The following is an 11,325-nucleotide window of genomic DNA, read 5'->3' on the forward strand; positions in this document are numbered from 1 at the left end:
CTCAGATTTTTCTCGTAAAATTAGCTTTCTTGTGCCAAAAGAAGAGCGTCAACCGCCTTACGGGTGGCCCACGAGAGCCCAGGGCGCACCCAGGGGGAGGGCGTGCCCCCCTGTCTCGTGGCCACCCCGGACACCGTTTCACGTTGATTCTTCCTCCGGAAAATCCCAAATATTCCAAAATAATTCTCCGTACGTTTTTATCCCATTTGAATTCCGTTTGATATTGGGTTTCTACGAAACAAAAAACATGCAACAGACAGGAACTGGCAGTGGGCACTGGATCAATATGTTAGTCCCAAAAAAAGTATAAAAAGTTGCCAAAAGTATATGAAAGTTGAAGAATATTGGCATGGAAGAATCAAAAATTATAGATACGACGGAGACGTATCAGCTGCCAAGTGCGGTTCCGCTGGAGAGAGTCGAACTCTTCCTGCATCGCAGTGAACCAATGAGGATCCCGGAGGGCGGCTCGAGCTGACGATGGGAGAGGGGACGGCTCGAAGGTGGACACAGCGAGAAGATACTCATTGTTGTTGTACCGCAAGCTCGGGCAGTGGACACCAGCCCGAGACCGAGTCATGGGGCGGGGCAGTGGGTCTGGGGTGGCAACGGATGATGCTGATGTAGAACCCATCGCACACGAGACGCCGGGCAAGGCCACACTGGTAGAGATGGACACCGTGGGCGCCGGAGACGCCGTGGGCGCCGACACGAAGGGCGCTGGTGAACCCGACGTGGAGGGCGCCGATGACGCGAAGGGCGCCGAGGGCGCCGGTGACGCCATGGGCATCGAGGTCGGTGTGACCGACCCAAGGAGGGGAGAATCCACAAAGGCAGCCGTGCGGGGAGGGACTCGACCTGCGGCGTGAGGTGAAGTCTCAAATCCAGGAGGCGGCCCGAGAGACGCTCTCGAGCGGCCATCACTAGAGAGGCTCGCCGAAGGACTGCTAGGGATCAGCGACGATGCAACATCCGTAGGCACCTGCTGAAACGGAAAGACCTTCTCATCAAAGTAAACGTGTCGTGAAGTGATCACACGATGTGAGATAGGATCATAGCAGCGATAGCCTTTGGTGTTGGGTGGGTAGCCGAGGAAAATGCATGCCAATGAGCGAGGAGCTAGCTTATGAGGAGTAGTGGAAGCAATGCTAGGGTAGCAAAGACAGTCGAAGATGCATAGCTCATCGTAAGTCGGTGGAGTGTCAAACATAAGATGGTGAGGTGCAAAATTCCCGTGAGTGCGACAAGGGCAAATGTTAAGAAGAAGTGATGCGGTGGCGAGCGCGTCCGGCCAAAAACGTGGTGGCACGTTGGCGTGAAAGAGAAGTGTGCGAACGCAGTCATTAAGAGTGTAAAGGACACGCTCGGCGCGCCCGTTTTGTTGCGAAGTATACGGGCAAGTGAGACGAAATATCGTGCCATGTGTGGTAAGAAGGTTGCAGATAGCAAGGTTATCAATTCCCTTCCCATTGTCTGTTTGCAACGCATGGATGGGACGTCCAAACTGCTATGGTGCGTACTGCTATGGAGCAGCATGCAGCGCCTGATGAGCCGCCGGACGAGCGCCCAAGGAGCCGAGGATGGGAGCATGTGGGACCGGCATAGAGTACGGATGGACGACACCCGTCCACGGGTTCTACATAGCGTACCAAGGCGTTGGCTGGTACTGCTGCTATTGTTGGTGGGGCACCCCTCCCTGGGTGCCCGCCGGCTGCTGCTGGCGGCCACGGCGACCGCCTCGGCGGCGATCAGCGGGGGCCGCCTGCTGGGTCGGCGGTGGTGGGAGAGGGAAGACCGGCGGTGGCTGGAAGGCGTCCGGGCTAGGTCGCGGCTGAGGAGCTGGGGCGGGTGGGGCACCACCGCGAGATGTCCCTGCGGCGAGGGCAGTGTGGGTAGCCCGAGTACGCGCCATCTTCATCCGTCCTCCAGATTCAGATACGCCACAACTTTGGGGAAGGTCAGGTTGGGGATGAGGGTGAGGTTGGAGGCGGCATTCCCGAACTCCTCGTTTAGGACGGCGGTGAGAGTACTGAGAAGAAGCTCATCGAAGACCTTCTCGCCGAGATCACGGAGCTCATCGGAGAGCTTCTTGAGGCGCATGCAATAGTCGTCGATGGACGAGTCGTGCTGCTGACACCCAAAAACTCACCGTGCAAGAAACCTTGCGCTGAAGCTTGTTGTCGGTGAAGAGATTGTTGTGGTCCAGACAACGTGAGCGTCATCCTCATCAGATACCATCATGTGAAAAAGATCCTTCGAGATGGTGGTGTAGAACCAGCGGATGAGAGTGACGTCGATGGTCGTCCACTCGTCATCGTTCACCATGAGGCTGGAGTCCACGGAGCTATCGACGTGATCCCCGAGATTGTACTCACGAAAGACGAGAGAGAAAAAACGTTTTCCAGGCATAGTAGGTGGAGGTGTGGTGATCGAGGATGATGGGAACACGACCAAGGATGTTGATGTCGCGGATGAGGACGGGATCGGGACCGGCGAACGGGTTGGTGCGGATGGAGCCGGAGGAGCAGGGGGAAGACATGGTGCAGCGAGAGGGAGGGAGGTGTGGCGGCTGTGGTGAAAAACAGCGGCGACGGGAGGGATGGCGGCGGCTGCGATGTAGGGCAGCGACGGCGGTGCAAGATAGCAGAGGGCAGCGGCGGCGATGGATGCAAAGACAGTGGTGGCGGCATTAGGGGTTTAGGAGACAGGGGCGGAAGCTAGGGGGTAGGGTGGCAGCTGCTACACGGGGCGACAGCGACGGCTAGTGAAGGCGCGGCGACGGCGGCGTGGTGTGGCGGCGGCAACTGGGAGCGGCGGTGGCGATGGTAATCACGGCGGCCGCGGCGGCGACGGCTAAGGGATAGGGCAGGATCGGAAGCTCTGACACCATGTAGAGAAATAGGTTTGGCAATGCAACTCACACTGTATTGATCGGGTGCAGATGCACGTATATATAATGTACAAGGTAGGCATCAACCTCAGCTATACAAAGAATAAGAGATGGGCCATATATTCAACAGAGTCAATAGACTATCAATTTGACACAAAAATGCTAGCAAACAATTATTGTCTTTCAAACAATCAAGCCTGTGTGAGACATGCGAGATACTATGAGAGAGATACGGAAGTTCGTGCAAAGACAATGGCTGGACGAGGCAGAAGGGCCTTGAGCTGACCCGGCCACGCAGTTAGGGCTCGTCTCGGTCGACTCTTAGTGCCGGGTAACCTTCACGTCATTTCTTCTTTGAAAGAGGAATTTCGAGTGTTTTGACCAGGTGCAGAGCAGCGCTAATTTATAAAACGACCACCACGCAGGCATAGGTTAAACGAGGGCTGCGGCCTAGTCCCACTAACTCGTTATGTACAGGGATCCAGTTGATTCTTCTGTTTGTAATTCTATTTTGTCTGCTTGAACGATTAGGAGACTGAAACCACTGCAAGCAACCCTCGATGCGTTCCAAATTCTTGGTGACCAATGGAAAGCGATGGGATGATGTTACAGTTACCTTTTGCAAGTGTGAGTTGACCACTAGTGCACTTTGGATATGTTTCGATGGTGGAATTGTTGAGCCGGAAGTCACGTGAGAAGGGACGACCAAGTCTATAGTACTAGTACTACTTCATCGCTTGTAAATTGACTGGGTACACGAGGAAATAGTAGTCTCTACTCTGATAAAAAATTGACAGGTGCGCAGGAGGGGAGATCATACTTGCAAGGCAGGAGGAGGCCTTGTTGAATCACGTTGTAGAGACATCCGTGCAAGTCAGTGGGCGATGCTCAAAGTGCAAAACGTGCGCTTGCCCACCAACATCCGTCGGCTCTGAAAGTCTCTGAAGATAGAGAGATAGGCAGCAAAGAAGTGCTGGAGAGCATGCACGCGTGACATGGACGTGAACCACTGTCGTTAGCAAGGCACTGCAAAACATAAGAAAGGCAAGGATAAACATAGGAGTACCACTGATGAATTGATGATGGTACAAGCATGCCGTTCGTTGTGCTCCGGTCGGGACGGTCAACCCTGCATACACACAAAGGATAGACAGAGATAAGAAACGGGAACATCTGCCACAAAAAAGAACGAGTCGATGACCAAATATAGCCTATATAAATAGAACATGAATAAGCTGGCTACAACAACATCCGACACAAACTAGATGTTCCCTTGAGGCTCTGCAGAATCACATCATGCATCCCACAACACAAAGTCACGACTAAACATTACAGCTACTGCAGATGTTTCCTGCCACAGCCCCCTAACTACAACAGACACAGACAATGACGACGGTGCCCAGTCAGCAGACAGACAAATTCAATAGGTAAGGTAAAAACAACGACGACCATGGAGTTTACAATCCATACAACGGTGCCATGATGAGAGCGAACCCATTTACAGGGGAAGTTCACGGTTGGTTGGTTGGTTCAAGCCTAAGCCTTCCTTCTGCGCTTCTTTCCAGTTGAAGACGCCCCCTTGCCGGATGCCTCCTGCTCCATTTCAGATGCCTCGGCCTCTTCTTTCTCCTCCTTCTCCTTCCGCTTCTCTTGAACAGATCCAGATCCGCTAGCCGCCACTGGAGTGGTAGTGGCAGCGCTTTTTGGTTTCCGCACAGGCCTACCCTTCACAGATCCATCGCCAGATTTGCTCCCAACCTCCTTCACCTTCTGGTTGCTGCTGTCTTTAGCTAAATCATCCTTCGTCTTGTTAGCTGATCCAGTGGCTTTCTCCTTGCCTTCTTTCTTAATCTCGCTGGCACTTTTAGGTGTCCCCTTGGCATCCTTGACAGCAGTTTTCCCCTTTGATTTGCTTGGAGTTGTTGACGGTGTGCCACCATTGTTGGGGCGCCAACCTTTCGGACGGCCCCTTTTCTTTGGAAGCTCCACTCCATCACTGCCACCATGAGAAAATCATGTCTCAAAAGAGCTCTACACAAACAAGTCTCAGAAACAAGGCTTCTATGTGTCCATTACTAACCTTTTAGGTGTTTCTATTTTTTCTTCCTTCACTGGCAGCAGCGTGATTCCTCTCCCTTTTCTGCCACGGCGCCTGCTTGGAGAAATCAGTAACACAAATTTAACAAATGACCTCCTTGGGATTAGGGCAGTGCACAACAACATATCTAGCTTTGGTCAAACACATCAAAATTAACAGTGCTCAGAACTGGGGCCACTGGCCAGTAATAACTAACAAGGTGAGCTAGGTTTGTGGTTTCAATTGGCCAAGGACAAAACTTTCCCTGATTGTTTAAGATTTACTGAAATCAATAGCAATTCCACAATGGAAGATTTGGAATCTGATTATCATGCTGCCAGTACCGCATCCACTATACACTGTATTGTTAGTCGACTTCGCGAAGTCCGCTAGCACTGGAGTGATACTATCAAATCAACACAGAATAACAAATGCTCAGCATTGATAGACACGATAGACAGGAACCAGGTTCTACATAAGTGAATATAAGAACTTGCACCATGCCCGCATAGCTTGGTTAGATTTAATGAAATTATGCATATGAGCAGTATTCTCAACATCAACATCAACGCCTACAATAGTGACCCTGTCAGGTTTGAGTTATTAGCCACTTTAAGTGCACTTGTGCATATTGGTTCTCAATACAATAGTGATGCATGAATCAACTTAGCTACTGGCAAATTAGACAGGCAGTTTGTAAGCTGCAGGTATACAAGAATGATGAAAATGATTTTTGCTTACATCTCAGATGGTACATCAGGAGTTTGGCCTTCTTCCTGCAAAAATAACAGTTACTCAGAAACAAGGGAATAAAACATTGTCCTAACATTATCATGAGGTGAATAACATATGCATACCTCACTGATGAAATCCCATTTTTCATCCCTAAGCAGCAGTACCTCTACATCTCCATCATCATATGCAACCTATGCTCCAAAAAGCACGAGAGCCAAAAGAGAAAAGGAAAAAAGAAATTGAGTGATGGGACTTTGAATCAAACATTAGTGATCCATGTAAACCAAATAGCCACTGCAGCGAGATAAAACAGTGTACTGACCTTGTGCCTTTTGGAATGGGTATCAAATGAGTCAACAACGCCCTTGTAAAACCTGCAAATATAAATAAAGGCTTTCAAAACCTAATCTAAAATGAATAGCAAAATAGCAGGGCACCAAAATGCAGATCCATCAACAACGAGCCGAGATGGCTCAAGTTTAAACAGCAAACAGACTTTCCAAAATCTGAATGAGAATATTAATTTATGTGTCATTTGATGGAAGGAAGTCGAAGCATCTATGCTGTAGATTTAGAAGCGTTCAACATAACAAGGCATACTGTAGTCATAAGAACTGAGCTAATAATGGCATGTAGTATCTCTACAACTATTTCATCTAGGTTAACAGTGTACTAGTAACAACAACTAAGCCTTCTACAATTGGAGAATCCAGGAATTGATCATCTTAAGGACAGGCTACATTTCAGACGCATGTAATATTCACCCCCACTTACATCTCATCGTCTGGCCACCATACTTTGATCCTTGCACCAACTAGACTTCCATCCAGACCTTTGTCCTTCCTTGAGCGAGGAGTCTAACAAGAGCGTAAAAGGTTTAAGTATCAAATCATTTAGATAAAACAAACACAAGCTGTATTTAGAATTGCGGTGGATTATAATATTCCATTTGCACATGTGACTAAGAATAAATACCTCTTCAGTATCTTGTTCACGCTTCCTCTTCATCACATTATTCTGCCCACTTTGACCCTTGGTTCTACCTGACCCCTTGGTCAGAGACTTTGGAGAGACCATTTCCTGTATTGCAATGAAACAACTGGTATATGAATCAGACTGTTATAAACAACTAAAGTATGATATCACATTTACTAAATTCAAGTTGAAGGGTCATATGAATTGCTGATTTCTCATGCCACTGAGCTCTAGATTAGAACTTCCAGCAAAGAGAGCATATCATACCAGCCATTGAACCACGACGAATTACTGATATGATATACTAGCATTAACTTAAGTACAGGTAATTTAATTATATTAGTAAAGGACAGTTTTGAGGAACATACATGAAATTAAAGTTGCAGGATACACAAAAATATAAATCCAAAGAAATTTATAAAGATTGGATAATGCAGGCAAAGAACTGTTAACAGCAGACACCATGAATATGTGTACAAAAATCAACAACTGATAAGAAAATAACCTTTAGAGTCATATCCTTGGTGGTGTCCTCCTCAGAGAGGATTTCTTCCTTGTGCTGTTTCAAACTGGGTTTTTGCTGCTTCTTTGATGATTCTCCTTCACCAGTCTTTTTTGTGGAAGCTTTGGTATCATCCTTAGCTGATCGCTTTGTTAACTTCCCAGTTGAATCCATAGCCTCCTCAGTCTTCTTCAAATCTAAATCTGAAGATTGGTTATTTCTAGCAGCCTTTTTCTCTGATGACTTTGGTCCAGGAGGTCGGCCTCGTTTTGGCTTAACTACATCGGGTGTGGTATCAGCACGCTTTGGTACATTATCAGCCACTCCATTGACTACCTTCTTGTCTGCAGAAAACTCTCCGGATACTACATGAGCTTCTTTGTCAACATCAACATTAGAGTGTGGAGTAGCCACAGACTTGCAGGGTTTGAGCTTCAGGTCTTTGTCTGAATTAAGACCAGATGGCTTCTTGGGCTTTGCATCAACAGGTTCTACACCTTCATCATTAGCAGATTTCAACTGATCAGCATCTTTTGTGTCTTCAGGCTGTTCAGGCTTCTCTTTTGGTGACGCTGGTCCTTTTGGTGATGCTGGTCCTTTTGGTGACGCTGATCCCTTTGGAGACGCTGGTCCTTTTGGAGACGCTGGTCCTTTTGGAGACACTGGTCCTTGATTAGCCTCACCATTATCAACCAGAGTTGCACCACTACTAATAGCAGTAGTTGGAGTACCATCTTGCTCCAGTTTTGAAGATTCCTGGAAATAGAGATGTGTTGCTGTACTATCAATCATTTCAACAAGGGATCCCCTTCCATGGATATAGAAACATACCTGAGGCAGTTCATCAGAAATAGTCCTTTCCGAAAGTTTGCCATCATCCACCTGAATGTAAAAACTCAAAAGTATGAACAGGTGCATCCACACAAACACCATACAGCCAACATATTGTCCTTTTCAGGGATCAAATGAACTATTTGTTAAGTATTACTCAGATCAGGCTGTTAAATTCATCATACATGCTAAAACAAATCACAGTTTCATCATCCATGTGACCCCTCTCAGTCTATTCAAGAGAACTGAGAACATTTATGAATTACAGACACATCTAAGATATTATTATAAGCATGATGATTTACACCGATAATAATCATACGACAATCCAAAATCTAACAAAATGAAAGTATCTCGTAATAATAGTTATGACATGCAAGTAATATTACTGACCGTGTCCTTCCCAGAAGGATCAACATTGTTGTCTTCCCTGACAACCTTATCACCTTCACAAACCAGCGTGACAATTTTGCTGTATTCATCCAAGGGAGTGCCTTGAACTTTAAGTAACTGCAGGAATATTGGTTTGAGCTTCCCATCTTCACATGAGCTGATCACCTTCTCTGCAAGTTCAAAAGATGCTGGAGACGTTTCCTGGGAACATAAAACAAAAAAATTAGTATATGTGAACCTCCCTCCTTGCTTGGGCAAGGTAAATCCATACTATCAGCATGAAGAAAGTTGAAATGATATACCCTCTCCTCATTTCTAGCCTTTTGAAGAAGATACGATGCAAGCGCTGTCTGTATTTCTTCACTCTCATCTATTACAAGTTTCATTGTTGTTACCATAGATGATATGACAATTTCTGGTTGGTTTGATCTGAACACAGGATGACAAAAGGTAAATTCCATTAGAATCAGTCCAGAAAAATACGATGGGTACATCTAAAATGATAACGTCTCACGTACCATCGCCATGTTAATTTAATTGAACAAACATATCAATGTAAAAGAAAGTGCATCTCTTTTAACAACTATTACAATTACCAGGAAGGGGAATGCAGCATTTTTCCAACATAAAAAGGCAATGCTAGCAACTTGCAAAACAACAACCGCTATAATATTGGCAGCTTAGTGTTAGTTTAATGAGTTTAAATACATAAAGTTAAAATCTTCTTTTAGCAAAAACATTGAATAAGATACCAGGATCTGATAATTCTGCAAGATTGTTAAGAAAAAATGTACAGGACAGGTACAGCATACTATCTAAGAATTTGTCCATTAAAATCACATAAGAAAAAACCATTTTAGGCAAGTAAAATAACACCTTAGACATGTCAGGAGAATAGCAACATAGCTTAGCAAAACTTAGTAAACATACCCAGAAACTAGCAAGAAGTAGAAATAGATAAACTTAAGGTGAATAACGAGAAGTGGCTTCTTACGTCACAGTTGTGAAAAAATGGTTAAACATCTGCAGAATCAGATCATCCAACTCAAGGTCTAACATGACCACGCATGACCGGACCTTTGCCACAGTCTCAAGAATTGAAATCCTCCTTGCAAAGGACGGGCTCTCAATATCATCTAAATTCTGAAAAGTCCCCACAATTATGGAAAACAAATCCTGACAAAGTAGACAGCACAGGTCAGGATACAGGATAGAGAATAAATAAATCTTATAATCAGGAAAGACACAGTACCCTCATAATATTGTCATCATACGGAGCCTCGGGTGCAGTGATCCTTGTAACCTCAGATATACAAGATGCTATAGCAAGTTTGACCTCGGCGTTAGGGTGAGTCAGAAGTTCATTCTTGATCAGGGCATCCATTGCTGGGCGAACAGCAGCAAATGTGCTTGCTGCAGGTGATTGCTCCACTCTCAACAGATATTTCTCGACATCCTGCATATAGAAAATATCAAACTTGTTAAATCACATGAGCAAGTTTAAGCTATAATAGCCGCTGCCATAATCAGACTCGGCAGTTACTCCAATTCAGAAGAGCAGGGTGGATTTCAAGGAAGCTAACACCTCTATCAAACAACAGATAGACATAATCATGTACATATCAGTACCCAACAATAGATGACGCTCTACCAATGACTGAAAACAATCTCCTTTTTTGCCAGAACCAAGAATTGGACAAAATTAAGAGAAGCAGCGACAAGGTAAACATAAAGCTTATTACAATCATCCGAAAGCGATACAACCACAACGACAAACCCTACATACAGCCGTAACGGGCACAGAAAACCAAACAAGATAAACACACAAAGTTGAGAGAGAAGGCTCACGTAGAGGAGCTTGAGCAGGCCGTCGGAGTCGTCGGGCGCCTCCTGCAGGCGGGCGCCGACATCCTTGAGTTGCTCCTCAAGGTCGCTGTCCGCCCCGTCCGCCGCCATTTGAGGCGCCGGGAGGGCCGAATCGGGGCGCGGGCCGCCCAGATCGGGGCGCCTGCCCGGAGATCTGCAGCCGCTAGGGTTTCCCCTCGCGGCGCGGTGGGGGCAGGAGGACACGGCGTCCCTCCCACGCGAGGGGCGAGGCTGGAGGGGGCGAGAGGGGGGTGGCGGTGGACGGTGGTGGTGGAGGTGGTGACGAGGGAGATTTGTCCCGCTCCCAACCCCCCGCTCCCTTTGCACGACGGGACGCAATTTCGGTGCGGCTCTCTGTGGCTCGGCCTTGCGACGGGGTGGTGGAGTGGAGCGGTGTTTGGAATCGGCGGGCGATTTATGGGGGGTTTGGGCCACTTCGGCGCGGGCGCGGCCTGCCAATTTTGCCCACGGACGCGTCGGGGGCGATCCTGCTCCGCTTTTGGGCGGCCTTGCGTCCGAGCCGAAGCCGCCGCCGCCGCGGGGCAGTGCACGCAGCACCCTGGGGAGATCTCGGCCGTCGCTTGCTTGGATCGGGCGGCCCGATGGTTGCCACGCCCCTCGCTCTGGCCGATTTGGCAATTTTTGCTAGGTTTTAGGCCCTCCTGCACACCAAACCATCAATCAACAAAAAGAAGGGGCAAAAATGTGAATTTCTTTCCTCAAAAACAAGGGGCACAAGATGCAAACCATGGGGGTGGAAGGTTGCTTGGAGCGGGCGGTCCGACGACTGCCACGCCTCTCGCTCTGGCCGATTTGGCAATTTCCGCTAGGTTTTCGGTCATCCTGCACATCAATCAACAATAAGAAAGGTCAAAAAAATGTTTTTCTTTCCCAAACCAGAGGGGGCATAAGGTGCAACCATGGGGGTGGAAGTGCGAGCCACAGCGGGGCGGGGCCGCTGTGGCATCACAGCGGCGCTCTCGCCAACTGGAAGTGATAATCGATCTTGAAGTCGTCGAAGAAGATAAAGCGGAGGGGGCGAAAGGCGGAAGTAAC

The 11,325-nt window shown here is 47.6% G+C and overlaps 1 protein-coding gene across 1 annotated transcript; it reads right to left on the bottom strand.

Annotated features, from left to right (window-relative positions):
- Positions 1-4,087: 4,087 nt before the first annotated feature.
- On the bottom strand, positions 4,088-10,662 carry LOC119322525 (neurofilament heavy polypeptide-like). The gene is made up of 14 exons (XM_037596008.1): positions 10,252-10,662; positions 9,656-9,859; positions 9,398-9,579; positions 8,706-8,832; positions 8,404-8,604; positions 8,011-8,061; positions 7,183-7,935; positions 6,678-6,782; positions 6,477-6,559; positions 6,025-6,076; positions 5,825-5,893; positions 5,709-5,743; positions 4,971-5,042; positions 4,088-4,886 (listed from the first exon to the last, which is right to left on the bottom strand). Exons 1-14 carry the CDS (start codon positions 10,357-10,359, stop codon positions 4,427-4,429), a joined length of 2,502 nt encoding a protein of 833 aa, XP_037451905.1. The 5' UTR covers positions 10,360-10,662; the 3' UTR covers positions 4,088-4,426.
- Between the last annotated feature and the right edge of the window lie 663 nt (positions 10,663-11,325).

The sequence above is a fragment of the Triticum dicoccoides genome, chromosome 6B (genome assembly GCF_002162155.2).
Source record: "Triticum dicoccoides isolate Atlit2015 ecotype Zavitan chromosome 6B, WEW_v2.0, whole genome shotgun sequence".
Lineage (NCBI taxonomy): Eukaryota > Viridiplantae > Streptophyta > Magnoliopsida > Poales > Poaceae > Triticum > Triticum dicoccoides.